The following is a 22,258-nucleotide window of genomic DNA, read 5'->3' as shown; positions in this document are numbered from 1 at the left end:
GAGGAGGCCATTCGGCCCTTCGAGCCAGCACCACCATTCAATGTGATCATGGCTGATCATTCTCAATCAGTACCCCGTTCCTGCCTTCTCCCCATACCCCCTGACTCCACTATCTTTAAGAGCTCTATTTAAAAAAAATTTTTTTTAGAGATACAGCGCAGAAACAGGCCCTTTGGCCCACCGGGTCCGCGCCGCCCAGCGATCCCCGCACATTTACACTATCCTACACCCACTAGGGACAATTTCTTTTTAACATTTTGCCCAGCCAATTAACCTACATACCTGTACGTCTTTGGAGTGTGGGAAGAAACCGAAGATCTCGGAGAAAACCCATGCAGGTCACGGGGAGAACGTACAAACTCCGTACAGACAGCGCCCATAGTCAGGATCGAACCTGAGTCTCCGGCGCTGCATTCGCTGTAAGGCAGCAACTCTCCCGCTGGTACCTAGTATTGGTATCGGTATCTAGCTCTCTCTTGAATGCATTCAGAGAACTGGCCTCCACTGCCTTCTGAGGCAGAGAATTCCACAGATTTACAACTCTCTGACTGAAAAGGTTTTTCCTCATCTCCGTTCTAAATGGCCTACCCCTTAATCTCAAACTGTGGCCCCTGGTTCTGGACTCCCCCAACATTGGGAACATGTTTCCTGCCTCTAACGTGTCCAACCCCTTAATAATCTTATATGTTTCAACCCGGTAAGATCGTACAGCAAACGTCGCCTAGACCGCATGTTGTAGGAGGGAACTACCGATGCTGGTTATAAACTGAAGATAGACACAAAATGCTGGAGTAACTCCGAGGGACAGGCAGTATCTCTGGGGAGAAGGAATGGGTGACGTTTCGGGTCAAAATGCTTAAGGGTCTGAAGAAGGGTCTCGACCCGAAACGTCACCCATTCCTTCCATCCAGAGATGCTGCCTGTCCCGCTGAGTTACTCCAGCATTTTGTGTCTATCACCGAGGCAGTACACAGATGTCAACACGTATCCCCCCCCACTCCGACCACCGGGTCCTCCTTCATTCCCTTCTCCCCCTCCTCCCATTCCTCCTCCCCCCCCCCCCTCCCCAGCCTCCTCCCCTCCCCAGGCTCCCCTTCGTTCTTGGCAGCCAAACAAGGCAACAGATACAAACAAGGACTGTTCACAAACAATCTGTTTCACGTGGTTAACCATAGAATCATGGAGTCACACAGCACAGAATCAGGCCCATCGGCTCAACTTGCCCACACCGACCAACAGGCCCCATCTGCATTAGTCCCACCTGCCTGCATTTGGTCCATATCCCTCTAAACCTTTCCCGTCCACTTACCTATCATTTTAAACGTTGTTATAGTACCTGCCTCAACTACCTCCTCTGGCAGCTTGTTGCATATACCCACCACCCTCTGTGTGAAACAATTAGTTGCCCCTCAGGTTCCTAAGGAATATTTCCCCTCTCGCCTTAAAACAATGTCCTCTGGTTCATGATTCCATAATTCTGGATAAAAGAGTCCGTGCTTTCACTCCGTCTATAACCTTCATGCTCTTGTACACCACTATAAGATCAGCCCTCACCGCCCCGCGCTCCAAGGTATAAAGTCCTAGCCTGCCCTACCTCTCCGTACAGATCAGGCCCAGGGTGGTGAATCTGTGGAATTCTTTGCCGCAGAAGGCTGTGGAGGCAGAGTCAGTGGATATATTTAAGGCAGATAGATTCTTGATTAGTACGGGTGTCAGAGGTTATGGGGAGAAGGCAGGAGAATGGGGTTAGGAGGGAGAGATAGATCAGCCATGATTGAATGGCGGAGTAGACTTGATGGGCCGAATGGCCTAATTCTGCTCCTATCTCTTATGAAGAAAATAAGTCTTCCAAGGTAATAGGAACTGGAGATACTGACTTTGTTGCTCCCGAGTTTCAACAATGTCAAGAGGAAGTCAATGAGGAGTTTTTAATGAGTGACTCTTACCTTAATGATGTCAAGGCCTGGTTGAGGATATTCCAGGACTGGTAACTGCTCATCGATGTTCATTATTCCAATGTCATCTGGATCAGCATCCTGGTTCACCAAGTACACCAGCTCCTGGAGGAGACTGGTCCCTGCCAGCAAAACATAGCACATTAGCATCAGGTCTGTGGGCTGCTTATGTTCCTGGCTATTCTGAGAGATGCCTTCTTCATACAATTTAATTAATTAAGGGCCTTGGTGAGACCGCACCTGGAGTATTGTGTGCAGTTTTGGTCTCCTAACCTGAGGAAAGACATTCTAGCCTTCGAGGGAGTACAGAGAAGGTTCACCAGATTGATCCCTGGGATGGCAGGACTTTCATATGAAGAAAGACTGGATAGACTAGGCTTATACTCGCTGGAATTTAGAAGATTGAGGGGGGATCTTATTGAAACATATAAAATTCTTAAGGGGTTGGAGAGGCTAGATGCGGGAAGTTTGTTCCCGATGTTGGGGGAGTCCAGAACCAGGGGTCACAGCTTAAGGATAAGGGGGAAGTCTTTTAGGACCGAGATGAGAAAACATTTCTTCACACAGAGAGTGGTGAGTCTGTGGAATTCTCTGCCACAGAAGGTAGTTGAGGCCAGTTCATTGGCTATATTTAAGAGGGAGTTAGATGTGGCCCTTGTGGCTAAAGGGATCAGGGGTATGGAGAGAAGGCAGGTACAGGTTTCTGAGCTGGATGATCAGCCATGATCATATTGAATGGCGGTGCAGGCTCAAAGGGCCGAATGGCCTACTCCTGCACCTATTTTCTATGTTTCAAGGTTTCTATGTTTCTAATATGGGCGGCACAGTGGCACAGCGGTAGAGTTGCTGCCTTACAGCACCAGAGACTCGGGTTCAACCCTGACTGCGTGTGCTGTCTGTACAGAGTTTGTACGTTCTCTCTGTGACCGCGTGGGTTTTCTCCGGGTGCTCTGGTTTTCTCCCACGTCCAAAAGATGTACAGATTTGTAGGTTAATTGGCTTCTGGAAACTGTCCCTAGTGTGTAAGATAGAACTAGTGTACGTGTAACCACTGGTCAGTGCGGGCAGGGTAGGCCAAAGGGCGTGTTGTGATGCTGTATCTCTAACCCAAAAAAACTAAAATTTATGAATGGGAATCCCTATCAATCACAGTTCCGATTGATAAGCTGGAGCTGTTGTACATTGCTTCAGTATTTCTCTCTGACCACGTGGGTTTTCACCGGGTGCTCTGGTTTTCCTCCCACACTCCAAAAACGCCCAGGTTTGTGGGCTAATTGGCTTCGGTAAAGATTGTAAATTGTCCCTAGTGTGCAGGAACCAGTGTACGGGGTGATCGCTGGTCGGCACGGACTCGGTGGGCCACAGGGCCTGTTTCCGCGCTGCCATCTCTAACACTAAACCAAATTACCCCAGTGTTAGCTCCTGGACAGCACTCTAACGAGCTGACGTTCGTTTGAGAATATATCTTTAATTACACCGAGAGAACGTTTTGTGCAATTGAAATTAACACATGCACCAGACAGAGACAGAAACGCATTAAGCAGACGTTACAAAGTCGACCACCTGCTGATGGTTGACACAAGACAGTTTAGTCCCTGCTGGCATCTGAGTGGTGAATCATTTCTCAGTCGGCATGCCATTATTACAGGGGACAGGCATGTGACAAAAATAACTAGATAATTCGATCAAAGCAAACGGCTGCCATTAGTGATAACCCTCATATAACGCATGAATGGTGTCTTCCTACACAAACAAAATGGGGGCTAGCGGAATCCAGGGATGTGGGGAGAAGGCAGGCACAGGTTACTGATTGTAAATGAGCAGCCATGATCACAATGAATGGCGGTGCTAGCTCGAAGGGCCAAATGGCCTCCTCCTGCACCCATTTTCTATGTTTCTATGTAATGAACCATGGGGGTGAAACAGCATCCGTTATTGCTGTTTGTCCTCTAGAACCGAGTAAGGGATTCGCTCCGATCACCTACAGGTCACTCCAAGAAACACCTTACCTCCCCCCTCAATTCCATCCAAGGACCCAAACAATCTTTCCAGGTGAGACAGAGGTTCACCTGCACCTCCTCCAACCTCATCTATTGCATCCGCTGCTCTAGATGTCGACTTCTTTACATCGGCGAAACTAAACGCAGGCTCGGCGATCATTTCGCTCAACACCTTCGCTTAGTCCGCCTTAACCAACCTGATCTCCCGGTGGCTGAGCACTTCAACTCCCCCTCCCACTCCCAGTCTGACCTTTCTGTCATGGGCCTCCTCCAGTGCCATAGTGAGGCCCACTGGAAATTGGAGGAACAGCACCTCATATTTCGCTTGGGCAGCTTGCAGCCCAGTGGTATGAACATTGACTTCTCCAACTTTAGATAGTTCCTCTGTCCCTCTCTTCCCCTCCTCCTTCCATCTTCCTGTCTCCACCTATATCCTTCCTTTGTCCCGCCCCCCTGACATCAGTCTGAAGAAGGGTCTGGACCCAAAACGTCACCCATTCCTTCTCTCCTGAGATGCTGCCTGACCTGCTGAGTTACTCCAGCATTTTGTGAATAAATACCAAGAAACAACGAGTTGTTTTCAAATGCAAAGTTATTTTTAACAGCCAAAAATATATACTTTTGTTACTGCAATCTGAAAATACTAAAGGCTGTTTGTTACATTGTTTAATGAGAGTATCATTACATAAGGGGTGGCACGGTGGAGTGGATGTTGAGTTACTGCCTGACAGCGCCAGAGACCTGGGTTTGATCCCGACTATGGGAGCCGTCTGTACGGAGTTTGTACGTTCTCCCCGTGACCTGCGTGGGTTTTCTCCGAGATGATCACTTTCCCTCACACTCCAAAGACGTACAGGTTTGTAGGTTAATTGGCTTGGTGTAAAAAATGTAACTTTTCCTTAGTGTGTGTCGGACAGTGTTAGTGTGTGGGGATCGCTGGTCAGCGCGGACTCGGTGGGCCTGTTTCCGCGCTATATCTCTAAACTAAACTGAACCACAAAAAAGCGTCAATGGAAGCAATTGCTTGTCAATGTCAGACACAACATGCTGCAGTAACTCAGCAGGACAGGCAGCATCTCTGGAGAGAAGGAATGGGTGGCGTTTCGGGACGAGACCCTTCAAACGGGACGAGACTGATCAAAGAAGGGTCTCGACCCGAAACGTCACCCGCTCCTTCTCTCCAGAGACGCTGCCTGACCCGCTGAGTTACTCCAGCATTTTGTGTCTACCTTCGATTTAAACCAGCATCTGCAGTTCCTTTCTACACTGCTTGTCAATGTCAATGGCTTCCCACAATGTACTCATTCTATTTAAAGACATCCAATTTGGTGGATAAGGTATACTATGTACAATGTTATAGTTTAGGGAGAGAAGAAATTGATTTAAACACCACAAATGAATTCCCGATTATATGCTTTTGAATGTCCAACTGCTTGCTGGTAATCAATTTGCACTCATCTCATTCCCGTTTCCCTAAAGAGGATTTCATATTAAATACAAGCTGGCTGTGGGTTCCAAAGTGGTCAGTTCCTGAGAGCAGTCCAAGAGCCAATTTCTCCCCAAGTCAGAAGCACCTGTTTCTTAAAGCCACCCACATTGTTTCCTTCTGCATAACTTGCTATAATTCTTTAATTTCATTGAATATTCACCTTAACATTACCCATAATCAAACTAATGGACAGACACAAAATGCTGGAGTAACTCGGCTGGGACAGGCAGCATCCATGGAGAAAAGGAATGGGTGACATTTCAGGGTCGTGACCCTTCTTCAGTCACTTCTTCAATCTGAAGAAGGGTCTCGACGCCAAAACGTCACCCAAACGCCCAGAAGATCATCGGCTGCTCACTGCCCTCCCTGGAGCACCTGTTCAGCCTACGCTGCCTCAGTAGAGCAGGCAAAATAATAAAAGATCCATCCCACCCCGGCCACCGTCTGTTTGTTCATCTGCCCTCTGGTCGACGTTTCAGGTCGATCAAATCCCGAACAAACAGACTTAAGAACAGTTTTTACCCCAGGGCCATACGAGAACTGAACACTACCTTCTGCACTAGGCAACACTGTTAAAACGTTTGTACTTAATATAATTGTATTTATTTGTTTTTGCATTTATTGCATATATGTTTTTACGCACCGTCAGGATTGCTATTTTTTAATTTCGTTGTACTCGTTGCAATGACAATAAATGAATATTATTATTATTATTCCTTCTTTCCAGCGATGCTGCCTGACCCGCTGAGTTACTCCAGCATTTTCTCTCTCTCTCTTCGGTGTAAACCAGCATCTGCAGTTCCTTCCCACACATCAAACTAATGGAATATATACACTGTGCCCGATCGATAGAGAATACCACAAAACATTTCAATATTACAGCTTTAAAAAATGCTTTAAAAATGTCAGAGAAAATTTGCAAAAAAGTTAGAATTTGTCAAGTCAAATCATTGATGAATGACCAGGGTGTCCCAATGTTGATCAGATGCTGCATTGGATATAGGTTTGCATGGACTACTAACATTTGGCATGCAACGTGACTGCAAATGAACTGAAAGGTCACTTCTCTGCACAAATGAAACCGCTCTGCAGAAATATGACACTAATGCTTCTCACTGCAGTGAATCCATTTTCCCAGTTTAAAACCAAACGGAGAGGCCACCAAAATATATCAATTCCAAAAAAACAACCCATTCCACCATTTTATTTCAATATCAAAATGGTATTTTACAAATGTCACTGATGTGCGTGACCAGGGATAGAAGTGGAGACTCAAGGAACTGCAGATGCTGGAGTCTTGAACAAAGCCCAAAGTGCTGGAGTAACTCCGCATCTAGGGATGGAATAGACAATAGACAATAGGTGCAGGAGGAGGCCATTCAGCCCTTCGAGCCAGCACCGCCATTCAATGCGATCATGGCTGATCATTCTCAATCAGTACCCCGTTCCTGCCTTCTCCCCATACCCCCTCACTCCGCTATCCTTAAGAGCTCTATCCAGCTCTCTCTTGAAAGCATCCAACGAACTGGCCTCCACTGCCTTCTGAGGCAGAGAATTCCACACCTTCACCACTCTCTGACTGAAAAAGTTCTTCCTCATCTCCATTCTAAATGGCCTACCCCTTATTCTTAAACTGTGGCCCCTTGTTCTGGACTCCCCCAACATTGGGAACATGTTTCCTACCTCTAATGTGTCCAATCCCCTAATTATCTTATATGTTTCAATAAGATCCCCCCTCATCCTTCTAAATTCCAGTGTATACAAGCCCAATCGCTCCAGCCTTTCAACATACGACAGTCCCGCCATTCCGGGAATTAACCTAGTGAACCTACGCTGCACGCCCTCCATAGCAAGAATATCCTTCCTCAAATTTGGAGACCAAAACTGCACACAGTACTCCAGGTGCAGTCTCACCAGGGCCCTGTACAACTGTAGAAGGACCTCTTTGCTCCTATACTCAACTCCTCTTGTTATGAAGGCCAACATTCCATTGGCTTTCTTCACTGCCTGCTGTACCTGCATGCTTCCTTTTATTGACTGATGCACTAGGACACCAAGATCTCGTTGAACTCCCCCTCCTCCTAACTTGACACCATTCAGATAATAATCTGCCTTTCTATTCTTACTTCCAAAGTGAATAACCTCACACTTATGGATTGGATATTGGCACAAGCCAACCTATCAACGCTCCGTGGAAACAGAAAAGATGGAGGGTCTCTCCATCGCCAGTAAACCTGAGCAAGGAGAACTGAAAATGAATCAGCCTAGGTGTGTGTTCAGTCTTTGCCCCGTGAATGCTGGAGTAACTCAGCGGGACAGGCAGCATCTCTGGAGAAAAGGAACAGGTGAAGGTTCGGGTCGAGACCCATTTTCAGACTGAGAGTCAGGGGAGAGGGAACCGGGAGATATGAAAAGGCGCATAGAACAAACGAATGAAAGATATGCAAAAAGACAGATCAAAGCCAGCAAAGATGATCAAGAGGTAGTATAAGAAAATAACTGCAGATGCTGGTACAAATCGAAGGTATTTATTCACAAAATGCTGGAGTAACTCAGCAGGTCAGGTAGAAGGGTCTCGACCCGAAACGTCACCCATTCCTTCTCTCCTGAGATGCTGCCTGACCTGCTGAGTTACTCCAGCTTTTTGTGAATAAAGATGATCAAGGATGGAGCCCACAATGGTCCATTGTTGGCTGTGGGGAAGATGATAACGAGTAATATAAACAGTGAAACTCAGCAGGACGACAGTGAAACTGGGACGATGACTAGGGTGGGGGGGGGGGGGGGGGGAGGGATGGGGAGAGAGGGGATGCAAGGGTTACGGAGTTTGATAAATCAATATTCATACCATTGGGTTACCCAAGTGAAATGTGATGTGCTGCAATTCCTGCAATTTGTATTGGACTTCACTCTGACAGTAGAGGAGGTCCGGGACAGAAAGGTCAGTATGGAATGGGAGTTGAAACGTTAGAGGCAGGAAACATGTTCCCAATGTTGGGGGAGTCCAGAACAAGGGGCCACAGTTTAAGAATAAGGGGTAGGCCATTTAGAACTGAGATGAGGAAAAACTTTTTCATCACATATGGCAAGGCGGACGGGGCAAAGGTGTTCAGCGAAATGATCGCCCGGTCTGCGTTTGGTCTCACCGTTATGTTGGACTGACCTCCCTCGTGACCTCTGCTGTAAACTGTTCTGCTGCACAAAGTCAGGGTGGGGACAGATCCCATTCAGCTCAAACATTCCTACACAGCCATTTTCAGTCAGTCGAATGTCCTGCCAATATCAGCTGCCTGGGTGCACACTGCAGAGAGTACCAAAAGCACTGGCCGGCTGTACAGCGGTAGAGTTGCTGCCTCACGGCACTTACAGTGCAGAGAACCGGCTTCGAACCCTGACCCTGATGCTGTCTGTACGGAGTTTGTACGTTCTCCCCGTGACCTGCGTGGGTTTTCTCCAAGATCGTCGGTTTCCTCTCACACTCCAAACACGTACAGGTTTGTAGGTTAATTGGTTTGGTATGAATGTAAAATTGTCCCTGGTGCGTGTAGGATAGCGTTAGCATGCGGGGATCGCTGGTCAGTGTGGACTTGGTGGGCCGAAGGGCCCGTTTCCGCACTGTATTTCTCGACTAAACTCAACTTTGTCAGTCAGACGAGGATTAAACAATCCGTACAGCAGCCAAGGTCGCGGACGTGTTGCCTGGAAGCTGATTTTACTGTATATTTTGAAAATAAATTAGACGAGTGTTGAATAGACAATAGACAATAGGTGCAGGAGGAGGCCATTCGGCCCTTTGAGCCAGCACCGCCATTCAATGTGATCATGGCTGATCATTCTCAATCAGTACCCCGTTCCTGCCTTCTCCCCGTACCCCCTGACTCCGCTATCCTTAAGAACTCTATCTAGGAGGAAGTGCTTTGAGGAACAATATTCCAATCAGCTGAAGCGTTTGTATTAGGAATAGAATAACATTAGGTCTGGGAGGTAAAAGGTAGGAAGAATTACACAGAGAAGTCTTGATATATCGGACCCAGGAGATTCTCTTGTCTGCGCCTCACTTATTGTCCCCTGGGTAAGGCTTGGAAATAAAATGCAACCCATCTTATTTGTACGGATAATGTGTTTGGCATAATCTATTACCCCTGTTGTTTATGTGGTTATTAATTATAACCCTGTGCCGAGACGACATTGTTAGCTTCAGACATTTTCCCCAAACTGCATTTTCAGCAGAAAGATGGAATTTTGAACAGGGCTGTTAGATCAGAGATATAAATAACAAGATCAGGGAGATTGCTTTACTGCAGCAGGTCCATTAGCTAAAAGCATTACATCACCTCATGGAACCAACCAATGCTGGTTATTTAGAGGGGACAGAGAGAAGGAAGAGATGCTGCAGAAAATATTTTCATTCACAAGCAAGATGTGGAACATGGCTCATTTTATAAAATTAATTTGCATTGAAATCAACATGTAGTATAATGCGAAAAAAAGTATTCTTCTCCCCACTCTGTAAATAGGACAGAGATGCGTTTCTTCCAGAGGCATTTTTGCCAGCAGTGTCCCAGTGGATAATAAATTCTGCCGCAAAACCTGCAAAAACTGTACATATGAATGGAATATGAAAGGATTAATGAGTATGTTAAAAATAGCATACGCAAGAATTTCCATCTGCAAAAATCCAGTTTCTTCCTGAAGCAGAACTCATTCTAAAAAAAGAATGAACCCTTTTCCTTGACACATTACCCTCATAAATATATATGAAGTGAAAGTGCGGTAGATTTGCTACCTTACAGCGCCAGACACACAGGTTCGATCCTGGTCCTTGATTTGATTGTCCTTTGTTAGTGCTTTCAGGTGGAACTGAACTCAAGATAGACACGAAATGCTGGAGTAACTCAGTGGGACAGGCAGCATCTCTGGAGAGAAGGAATGGATGAAGAAGGGTCTCGACCCGAAACGTCACCCATTCCTTCTAGGAAGGAATTCTGTTTAAACCAGCATCTGCTGTTCCTTCCTACACAGAGTTTAACTCATCTTGGTTATAATTCAGGGTGTCAGAAGTACAAACAAGCTTTAACAATAGTGCTTTTCGATGGAACTGGATTCAGCTAGGTTCATTTTACTTTAAATGAATATGTTAAAAATAGCATACGCAAGAATATCCATCTGCAAGTCGCCTGGGGACTGACTGCATTTGAGTATGTGAATAAATCCAAGGAAGAGGCGTATAAATTGGCCAGAAGATTCGGCAAACCAGAGGACTGGGAGAAATTTAGAACTCAGCAAAGGAGGACAAAGGGGTTAATTAAGAGGGGGGAAAAAGAGCATAGAAGAAAGCTTGTGGGGAATATAAAAACTGACTGTAACAGTTTCTTTAGGTATGTAAAAAGGAAAAGATTAGTGAAGACGAATGTAGAGCCCTTACAATCAGAGACAGGTGAATTTATCATGGGAAACAAGGAAATGGCAGAACAGTTAAATGAGTACTTTGGTTTTGTCTTCACTAAGGAAGACACAAACAATCTCTCAGAAATACTAGGGGACTGAAGGGAATCCACGTCAGAAAATGGTGTTAGGTAAACTGTTGGGACTGAAGGCAGATAAATTCCCAGGGCCTGATGGTCTGCATCCCAGAGTACTCAATGAGATGACTTGAATCGTATTGCGCGTAGTACGGTAATACTCGTTATAACGGACGATAAGGGGGGGTGAAATGGCATCTGTTATTGCTGATAGTCCGCTGTGGCCTAGTAAGGGATTAACTGAGTAACAGAGCATCACTGTATAAGGTAGACACAAAATGCTGGAGTAACTCAGCGGGTCAGGCAGCATCTCAGGATCAGAGGGGGAGCAGTGAGAGAGCATGTTGCCAAACTCTTGTCGAAGAGGGGAGGAGAACCTCTTCAAAGTAGACATACCTTGAGGAGAATTTGCAGTGGAGACAAGATGTGTAGGAAAAAAAACTGCAGATAGACAATAGACAATAGGTGCAGGAGGAGGCCATTCGGCCCTTCGAGTCAGCACCGCCATTCAATGTGATCATGGCTGATCATTCACAATCAGTACCCCGTTCCTGCCTTCTCCCCATACCCCCTGACTCCGCTATCCTTAAGAGCTCTATCCAGCTCTCTCTTGAATGCTTTCAGAGAATTGGCCTCCACTGCCTTCTGAGGCAGAGAATTCCACAGATTCACAACTCTCTGGCTGAAAAAGTTTTTCCTCATCTCAGTTCTAAATGGCCTACCCCTTATTCTTAAACTGTGGCCACTTGTTCTGGACTCCCCCAACATTGGGAACATGTTTCCTGCCTCTAACGTGTCCAACCCCTTAATAATCTCATACGTTTCGATAAGATCTCCTCTCATCCTTCTAAATTCCAGTGTATACAAGCCTAGTCGCTCCAGTCTTTCAACATATGACAGTCCCGCCATTCCGGGTCTGATTTAAATCGAAGGTTGACACAAAATGCCGGAGTAACTCAGTGGGTCAGGCAGCACCCCGGGAGAACGTGGATAGGTGACGTTTTGGGTGGAGACCCTTCTTCAGGCTCTCGGTCTGGAACTGGGCCTGGAATCCAGGCAAGTTTGCGGCCCTGGCCTGCTGGCGGCTGGGGGAGAGTCGATGGTCGCAGTCCGCCAGCGGCCAGAGGAACGGTGGATGGTGACGGTGGCAGGCGTGGCCTGGATGCGGCCAGGGGTGGCAGCGATGGCAGCCCAGCCTGGCGGAGAAGGTCTGTACATCCATCGGCTGTAACCAAAGATCCGTAATGCAGAAAGAGGTCCATAATAACAAGGGGGAAGTTCACTGCAGTTACAAATTGCAGCAAATACAGAGAAATGGCGACAGAATCAAAGAGCCAGGCGCCAAAACAAGAATGTATGAGGAGAGGTAATCAAAGAGAAAGGCTTAACTGGGGATTTTGAGGGAGGAAATGATGAAACAGTGTGAAAAGGTTTTAAGAGAGTGTATTCCAGAAAAGGTTGAGACAACTCAGAGTTCAGGACCATGGACAGAGGCGGAAATATAAATCAAAACAATGAAGAAATGTTCCAGTTAGTGTAGATTCCAGAGACTGGACTCAAAGATTTAAACCCTAGGATGAAAATATTAAATTTAAGGTTAAATTGATGGTTAGGAGGATGTGTTGTGTCAGTATTTAGGCAGAAGACTCTAAACCTTTGATGAGGAAATAGTGACTAACTTACCGAATAGTGAAAGCACTGGATTGAGTGGCTGGGGAGAGGATGTTTCCACTAGTGGGAGAGTCTAGGACTAGAGGTCATAGCCTCAGAATTAAAGGATGTTCCTTTAGGAAGGAGATGAGGAGGAATTTATTTTGTGGGAGTGTGGGGTAAATCTTTGCTCCAGGAGGCTGTGGAGGCCAAGTCAGTGGATTTATTCAAGGCGGAGCTAGATGGATTCTTGATTGGTACGGGTGTCAGGGGTTATGGGGAGAAGGCGGGAGAGTGGAGTTGGGAGGGAGAGATAGATCAGCCATGATTGAATGGCGGAGTAGACTTGATGGGCCGAATGGCCTAATTCTGTTCCTAGAACTTAGGAATGGAATGTAGGTGTGGAGTTGATATAGGCATTGATATTTGTTGCAATGGCAGAATGGCACAGAAAAGAGAGAGAGAGAGAGATTGAGAGAGAGATTGAGAGAGAGATTGAGAGAGAGATTGAGAGAGAGATTGAGAGAGAGATTGAGAGAGAGATTGAGAGAGAGATTGAGAGAGAGATTGAGAGAGAGATTGAGAGAGAGATTGAGAGAGAGATTGAGAGAGAGATTGAGAGAGAGATTGAGAGAGAGATTGAGAGAGAGATTGAGAGAGAGATTGAGAGAGAGATTGAGAGAGAGATTGAGAGAGAGATTGAGAGAGAGATTGAGAGAGAGATTGAGAGAGAGATTGAGAGAGAGATTGAGAGAGAGATTGAGAGAGAGATTGAGAGAGAGATTGAGAGAGAGATTGAGAGAGAGATTGAGAGAGAGATTGAGAGAGAGCTTGAGAGAGAGCTTGAGAGAGAGCTTGAGAGAGAGCTTGAGAGAGAGCTTGAGAGAGAGCTTGAGAGAGAGCTTGAGAGAGAGCTTGAGAGAGAGCTTGAGAGAGAGATTGAGAGAGAGATTGAGAGAGAGATTGAGAGAGAGATTGAGAGAGAGATTGAGAGAGAGATTGAGAGAGAGATTGAGAGAGAGATTGAGAGAGAGATTGAGAGAGAGATTGAGAGAGAGATTGAGAGAGAGATTGAGAGAGAGATTGAGAGAGAGATTGAGAGAGAGATTGAGAGAGAGATTGAGAGAGAGATTGAGAGAGAGATTGAGAGAGAGATTGAGAGAGAGATTGAGAGAGAGATTGAGAGAGAGATTGAGAGAGAGATTGAGAGAGAGATTGAGAGAGAGATTGAGAGAGAGATTGAGAGAGAGATTGAGAGAGAGATTGAGAGAGAGATTGAGAGAGAGATTGAGAGAGAGATTGAGAGAGAGATTGAGAGAGAGATTGAGAGAGAGATTGAGAGAGAGATTGAGAGAGAGATTGAGAGAGAGATTGAGAGAGAGATTGAGAGAGAGATTGAGAGAGAGATTGAGAGAGAGATTGAGAGAGAGATTGAGAGAGAGATTGAGAGAGAGATTGAGAGAGAGATTGAGAGAGAGATTGAGAGAGAGATTGAGAGAGAGATTGAGAGAGAGATTGAGAGAGAGATTGAGAGAGAGATTGAGAGAGAGAGAGAGAGAGAGAGAGAGAGAGAGAGAGATTTAATGAAGACTAAATGAAGTAAGGGGTTCACCCTGAGGTTGAGTTTTTAAACATGACCTGGTCCGGCTCAAGGGAGTGCTTTTAGTTTAGTTTAGAGATACAGTGCAGAATCAGGCCACCGAGTCCGGGCCTTCCTGCGATCCTCGCACATTAACGCCATCCTATGCACACGAGGGGCAATATATAAAAAAATTTACGTAGGCAATTAACCAACAAACCTTTGGAGTGTGGGAGGAAACTGGAGCACCCGGGGAAAACCCACCCGGGGAAAACCCACCCGGGGAAAACCCACGCGGGTCACGGGGAGAACGTACAAACTCCCTACAAACAAGCACCCGTAATCAGGATGGAACCCGGGTCTCTGGTGCCGTGAGGCAGGAACTCTCCCACTGTGCCACCATGTGGCCCATGGTTCAGAACATCGAACAATACAGCACAGGAACAGGCAATATGGCCCACAAAGTACACGCTGAAGATGATGCCAGGTTAAACTAATCCCGTCTGCTTGTACATGATCCATATCCCTCCATTTCATGCATATCCATGTGCTTATCCTAAAGCCTCTACCATAACTACCTTCACCACCACCCCTGGCAGCACAAGAAGATTGAGGAGATTGAAGGAATTGATGGAAAGATTAGTGTTTGTGGTAGAGGGTGGCGCAGCGGTGGTGTTGCTGCCTCACGGCGCCAGAGACCGGCTTTCGATCCTGACCACGGGTGCTGTCTGGACGGAGTTTGTACGTTCTCCCCGTGACCGTGTGGGTTTTCTCCAGGAGATCCGGTTTCCTCCCACACTCCAAAGACGTACAGGTCTGTACAAAATTGTAAATTGTCCCTAGTGTGTGTGGGATAGTGCTGGTGTGTGGGGATCGCCGGTCAGCGCGGACTCGCTGGTCTGAAGGGCCTGTTTCCGCGCTGTATCTCTAAACTAACTAAACTAATGGTTGTTAGACCTGCAGAAAAATGCAGCTGAAATTGGGATATGAGCAATATGCTGAAAAAATGTATTTACAATTATTATTGTTCATTTCTAGAATTAGCAAGAAATGCAATATATAACATAATAAAATATGGTGAGAGCTTCTGAATTCAATGTCATCTTAATTATCTCCAAAGATGTACAGGTTTGTAGGTTAATTAACTGGGTAAAATGTTTTTAAAAATTGTCCCTAGTGTGTGTAGGATAGTGTTAATGTGCGGGGATCGCTGGGCGGCGTGGACTCGGTGGGCCGAAGGGCCTGTTTCCGCGCTGTATCTCTAAATCTAAAAATCTAAAAAAAATAATCACAAGTCATGACAAAACCTTCTCTATCTATAATTCCTGCTCAAGGAGACATGTTAGTTGTTATAAACCAGGTAGTTCTCAGTCTAGCAACTGAATGAGATATTGCTTCCAAATTTAATGGGATCAGTGACTATTTTGCCAATTACATCCTTCTGCAAAAATGCAATGCATTTATTTTAGGCTTGGCTCTAGGCTTATTAATCTCAGCAGTCTGGGACATTTGATCTAAACAGTCACGGCTATTATCAGGCAACTGAACCATCCTACCACAACCAGAGAGCAGTGTTGAACTACTATCTACCTCATTGGTGACCCTCAGATTATCCTTGATTGGATTTTGCTGGCTTCACCTTGCACTAAATGTTATTCCCTTATCATGTATCTGTACACTGTAAATGGCTCGATTGTAATCATGTATTGTCTTTCTGTTGACTGGTTAGCACGCAAAAAAATGCTTTTCACTGTACACGCGATAATAAACTGAACTAAATTTGCAAACTGAAGCTTGAAATAGCCAGCACACATTCCTAATTAAATGGATAGGTTTTTTTTCCTGGAGTGTTTCAAGCTATTAAAAGAAAAATAACAAAGACCAGGCATGGCCGATTTCAGAAGTAAAGCTTTGGAGGACAATCTTGAAACGTGTCCTGAGGGAGCTGACAGATATGGTAGGTGGTGAAAAACACAGCTGATGTTGTAGACAACAATTTTCCACAAACCAGTGGCAAGGAGATGAACCGGAAATAATTAAAGGGAAAGCAAACTGCGATCTACCTCATTGGTGACCCTCGGACTATCCTTGCTCAGACTTTGCTGGCTTAACCTTGCACTAAACGTTATTCCCTTATCGTGCGTCTGTACACTGCAATGGCTCGTTTGTAATCATGTATTGTCTTTCCGCTGACAATACCCCGATAAACTGCTTGACGGCTCTTTGCTCAGCTGCTGCATCTTTCAGCGCAGGCTGAAGGCCTCAGCAAATGACCGTGAGAAATGAGACTGGGAACTCACAAGGCATGGTAAAAAACATAACTACTGTACTCGAGGACGGTACAAATAGCAGCATGGAAGATGGCAGATGCAAGAAGCAAGAAGGGGTCACGGCAAGCAAGGACGACACAAAGAACAAGGCGGCTGCAGAACAGTCTGTTGTGTGGGAAGGAACTTGATCATCATTACTTTGTGGCATCTCATTCATTCATTGGTTCTATATCTCTCTATATCACCGTCTATATCTCTAGTAATGTTGTATCCTTATTGTTTTGATGTGGTTATGCTTTATTCTTCATTGTTAACTGTATGTTTGCGATGTCATTTGTGAGCGGAGCACCGAGGCACATTCCTTGTATATGCACATACTTGGCCAATAAACTTGTTCATTCATTCATTCATTCATTTGATTACCTTTAGATTTAGAGATACAGCGCAGAAACAGGCCCTTCGGCCCACCGGGTCCGCGCCGCCCAGCGATCCCCGCACACCAACACTATCCTACACCCACTAGGGACGATTTTTACATTTTTGCCCAGCCAATTAACCTACAAACCTGTACGTCTTTGGAGTGTGGGAGGAAACCAAAGATCTCGGAGAAACCCCATGCAGGTCACGGGGAGAACGTACAAACTCCGTACAGACGGCACCCATAGTCAGGATCGAACCCGAGTCTCCGGCGCTGCATTCGCTGTAAGGCAGCAGCTCTACCGCTGCGCCACCGTGCCGCACTTTCCCCTGACTCTCAGTCTGAAGAAGGGTCTCGGCCCGAAATGTCACCTATTCCTTTTCTCCAGAGATGCTGTCTGACCCGCTGAGTTACTCCAGCTTTTTGTGTCCGTCTTTGAATGTATTGGGCAAGTTTATGATAGTGGTTCAAGGCCAGAACACAGGAAATCTGTTCTAAACTCTTCTTCAAAATCATACCATGGATCCATTACATCCACTTGAGAGAGCAGGGAAGGACTTAGTCATTCATAAAAAAATGATACTACCGACTGCACAACACGCTCTCGGTATTGTACTGAAAAGCAATGTTAAGAGTTATGTGTTTATGTCTTTGGAGAGGAATTTAAAGCTAGAAATAGAATCCAGACAATATTAGCAAAGCCAAAGGTCATCAAGACGAATATTTGAAAAATGCCAAGGTTACAGGTGAAATGGTGCAGATATTGTGCACTGACATTATCCCTGCAAAACTCTAATATAACACAAGTATAGAAAAGGTTCAGAATGATATAGGCCAAACACGGGCAAATGGGACTAACTTAGTATGGGCAAGATGGGCTGATGACAGACATAAAATGTTGGAGTAACTCAGCGTGACAGGCAGCATCTCTGGAGAGAAGGAATGGGTGACGTTTTGGGTCGAGACCCTTCTTCAGACTGATGTCAGGGGATGGGGCGGGACAAAGATAGGATGTAGTAAACCAGCATCTGCAGTTTTCTTTCCTACAGATGGGCAGAAGGGCCTGTTTCAGTGATGCCTAAGTAACTCAAGTGATTAGTCCACTCTGATACTATCAATATATATTGTAAAAAGTGTTTCATACAATCGTCAATAACCTCATCATTTTTCTTCTCTGTTTGTTCCACATTTTTCCTACTTTATTGAATGTTTTGTTGTTATTTACAACTTGTGCCAAATCCATTGCAGGAAATCTTATACTGGAGACGTTACCGAAAGCTAAAAGGATCACGCAGCCAAGCAGTGAAGCACAGAAGAAGAGTTATGGCCACTGAGGTGAATTATCGAATTCTCCACTCAAGCTGAGACAAACAGAGAATTTATCTTCAAAGTCACGGTTTTTGAATTTAAAAAGAAAATTGAACTAATGTAGAAAATAATGTGAGAGATGGCAGTCAGCAAAAATCACATCACATTAGCACAAATCAGTCTTTCCGAACAAGGAAAATCACAAAATGTTGGAGTAACTCAGCGGGTCAGGCAGCATCCCTGGAGAGCATGGATAAGTAAGGTTTTGGGTCGGGACCTTCTTCAGACCCATCTCCCAACCCAAAAATGCACCCATCCACAGTCTCCAGGGATGTTGCCTGACCTGCTGAGTTACTCCGGCCTTTTGTGTCTTCCCTTGGTAAACCGCCATCCGCAGTCCTCGTTTCTTTTTTTCAACCAGGGTAACTAACCGTTAGAATTTAGATACACAGACAATAGACAACAGCATGGCAACAGGCCCTTTGGCCCAACAAGTCCCTGCCGAGCAGCGATCACCGCACACTAGTACTCTATCCTGCAGACCAGGGACAATTTACAATTTCTGCCAAAGCCAATTAATCTACACACCTGTATGTCTTTGGAGTGTGGGAGGAAACCGGAGCACCCGGAGAAAGCCCACGCAGGTCACGGGGAGAACGTACAAACTCCGTACAGACAGCACCCGTAGTCGGGACCGAGGCAGCAACTCTACCGCTGCGCCACCGTGCCGCTCTCAGGAGCGTCGTAAACCTCAGGAGTAAGGTCAGAGGAGGGGGGAGGGGAGAGGGGGAGGGGAGAGGGGAGGCTGAGAGGGGAGGGGGGAAGGGGAGGGGGGAAGGGGAGGGGGGATCGGGAGGGGGGATCGGGAGGGGGGAGGGGGGAAGGGGGAGGGGGGAAGGGGGAGGGGGGAAGGGGGAGGGGGGAAGGGGGAGGGGGGAAGGGGGAGGGGGGAAGGGGGAGGGGGGAAGGGGAGGGGGGAAGGGGGAGGGGGAAGGGGGAGGGGAAGGGGGAGGGGGAAGGGGGAGGGGGAAGGGGTGGGGGGGAGAGGGAGAGGAGGGGGGAGAGGAGGGGGGGGGAGAGGAGGGGGGGAGAGAGGAGGGGGGGAGAGGGGAGGGGGGAGAGGGGAGGGGGGAGAGGGGAGGGGGGAGAGGGGAGGGGGGGAGAGGGGAGGGGGGGAGAGGGGAGGGGGGGAGAGGGGAGGGGGGGAGAGGGAGGGGAGGGGGGGGAGAGGGGAGGGGGGGGAGAGGGGAGGGGGGGGAGAGGGGAGGGGGGGGAGAGGGGAGGGGGGGGAGAGGGGAGGGGGGGAGAGAGGGGAGGGGGGGAGAGAGGAGGGGGGAGAGAGGAGGGGGAGAGAGAGGAGGGGGGGAGAGAGAGGAGGGGGGGGAGAGAGAGGAGGGGGGGGAGAGAGAGGGGGGGGGAGGAGAGAGAGGGGGGGGGAGAGAGAGGAGGGGGGGAGAGAGAAGGGGGGAGAGAGGAGGGGGGAGAGGAGGGGGGGAGAGAGGAGGGGGGGAGAGAGGAGGGGGGGAGAGAGGAGGGGGGGAGAGAGGAGGGGGGGAGAGAGGAGGGGGGGAGAGAGGAGGGGGGGAGAGAGGAGGGGGGGAGAGAGGAGGGGGGGGAGAGAGGAGGGGGGGAGAGAGGAGGGGGGGAGAGAGGAGGGGGGGAGAGAGGAGGGGGGGAGAGAGGAGGGGGGGGGAGAGGAGGGGGGGGAGAGAGGAGGGGGGGAGAGAGGAGGGGGGGAGAGAGGAGGGGGGGAGAGAGGAGGGGGGGAGAGAGGAGGGGGGGGAGAGAGGAGGGGGGGGAGAGAGGAGGGGGGGAGAGAGGAGGGGGGGAGAGAGGAGGGGGGGAGAGAGGAGGGGGGGAGAGAGGAGGGGGGGAGAGAGGAGGGGGGGAGAGAGGAGGGGGGGAGAGAGGAGGGGGGGAGAGAGGAGGGGGGGAGAGAGGAGGGGGGGAGAGAGGAGGGGGGGGAGAGAGGAGGGGGGGGAGAGAGGAGGGGGGGAGAGAGGAGGGGGGGAGAGAGGAGGGGGGGAGAGGAGGGGGGGGGAGAGAGGAGGGGGGGAGAGAGAGGAGGGGGGGAGAGAGAGGAGGGGGGGAGAGAGAGGAGGGGGGGAGAGAGAGGAGGGGGGGAGAGAGAGGAGGGGGGGGAGAGGAGGGGGGGGGAGAGGAGGGGAGAGAGGAGGGGAGAGAGGAGGGGGGGAGAGAGGAGGGGGGAGAGAGAGGGGGGGGGGAGAGAGGAGGGGGGAGAGAGAGGAGGGGGGAGAGAGAGGAGGGGGGGAGAGAGAGGAGGGGGGGAGAGAGAGGAGGGGGGGAGAGAGGAGGGGGGGAGAGAGGGGGGGAGAGGAGGGGGGGGGAGAGAGAGGAGGGGGGAGAGAGAGGAGGGGGGGGAGAGAGGAGGGGGGGGAGAGAGGAGGGGGGGGAGAGAGGAGGGGGGGGAGAGAGGAGGGGGGGAGAGAGGAGGGGGGGGAGAGAGGAGGGGGGGAGAGAGGAGGGGGGGAGAGAGGAGGGGGGGGAGAGAGGAGGGGGGGGAGAGAGAGGAGGGGGGGGAGAGAGAGGAGGGGGGGAGAGAGAGGAGGGGGGGGGAGAGAGAGGAGGGGGGGGAGAGAGAGGAGGGGGGGGGAGAGAGGAGGGGGGAGAGAGAGGAGGGGGGAGAGAGAGGAGGGGGGAGAGAGAGGAGGGGGGGGAGAGAGGAGGGGGGGAGAGAGAGGAGGGGGGGGAGAGAGGAGGGGGGAGAGAGAGGAGGGGGGGAAGAGAGAGGAGGGGGGGAAGAGAGAGGAGGGGGGGGAGAGAGAGGAGGGGGGGGAGAGAGAGGAGGGGGGGGAGAGAGAGGAGGGGGGGAGAGAGAGGAGGGGGGGGGGGGAGAGAGAGGAGGGGGGGGGGAGAGAGAGGAGGGGGGGGAGAGAGAGAGGAGGGGGGGGGAGAGAGAGGAGGGGGGGGGGGGGAGAGAGAGGAGGGGGGGGGAGAGAGAGAGGAGGGGGGGGAGAGAGAGGAGGGGGGGGGGAGAGAGGAGGGGGGGGGGGGAGAGAGAGGAGGGGGGGGGGAGAGAGAGGAGGTGGGGGGAGAGTCCCTACCAGACTTGGGGTAGGTGACGATCCAGATGTCGCTCTTCCTGACGGGGAAGGCAGCCACCTCTTCCATCATCCCCCTGCAGAAGGGGGGCAGCCGCACGCCATTGTACTCGAAGTACTTGCTGTCGAACTCGCCGGGGGTGCAGGGGGTGTCTGCCGGGCTCTCCGCCATCCCGGGGCCGGGGGGGAGAGAGAGAGAGATAGGGGGGAGAGAGAGGTGAGGGTGAGGGTGAGGGTGGAGGCTGCAGCCGGCTCACGGTTACACCGAGCGCCCGCAAGTGTAGCCGCTGCTTCGCCCCACAACAACAGCAGCAGCAGCTCCACCGACAACCAACGCCCAGCCCAGCCCAGCCCAGCGCAGCGTGTGGGAAGCGACTGCAGGTTTAGCAGGAGATGGCGGTGATATTGTAGACACACAGGATAGATGGACACTTAAACGCTGGAGTCACCCAGGGGCATCTCTGGAGAGAAGGAATGGGCGTTGTTTAAGGGTCGTACAACAATGTGTCAGGCAATGCTGGAGATTGCTGGGTGGCGCGGCGGCAGAGTCGCTGCCTTGTAGCCGACACACAGCGCCGGAGACTCAGGTTCGATCCCGACTACGGGCGCCGTCTGTACGGAGTTTGTACGTTCTCTCCCCACGTGACCTGCGTGGGTTTTCTCCGAGATCTTCGGTTTCCTCCCACACTCCAAAGACGTACGGGGGGTTTTGTAGGTTGATTGACTTGGTAAATGTAAAAATTGTCCCCAGTGGGTGTAGGATAGTGTTAATGTGTGGGGACCCGGTAGGCCGAAGGGCCTGTTTCTCCGTAGTATCTCTAAACTAAACTAAAACTAAGAATGTTGGAGAGAGCAGTGCTGATCTACTATCAACCTCTCTGGTGATCCTGGGACTATCCATGATCAGACCTTGCTGGCTTTACCTTGCACTGAACGTTGTTCCCTTGTCATGTATCTGTACACTGTAATGGATGGGTTGCAATCATGTGTTGCCTTTCGTTAGCA

At 49.2% G+C, this 22,258-nt stretch overlaps 1 protein-coding gene across 1 annotated transcript in view; it reads right to left on the bottom strand.

The window, feature by feature from the left end:
• The window catches only part of sult4a1 (sulfotransferase family 4A, member 1), a 35,997-nt gene extending 14,117 nt beyond the window's left edge, over window positions 1-21,880 (bottom strand). The window contains exons 1-2 of the mRNA XM_078416895.1: window positions 21,257-21,880; window positions 1,947-2,077 (exon numbers count right to left, since the gene is read on the bottom strand). Of these exons, the coding sequence (XP_078273021.1) occupies window positions 1,947-2,077; window positions 21,257-21,425 (300 nt within the window). The 5' untranslated portion in view covers window positions 21,426-21,880. The remainder of the gene's footprint in view (window positions 1-1,946; window positions 2,078-21,256) is intronic.
• Between the last annotated feature and the right edge of the window lie 378 nt (window positions 21,881-22,258).

This window comes from Rhinoraja longicauda, chromosome 20 (genome assembly GCF_053455715.1).
Source record: "Rhinoraja longicauda isolate Sanriku21f chromosome 20, sRhiLon1.1, whole genome shotgun sequence".
NCBI lineage: Eukaryota > Metazoa > Chordata > Chondrichthyes > Rajiformes > Arhynchobatidae > Rhinoraja > Rhinoraja longicauda.
This window is presented reverse-complemented; position numbering and strand designations above follow the sequence as displayed.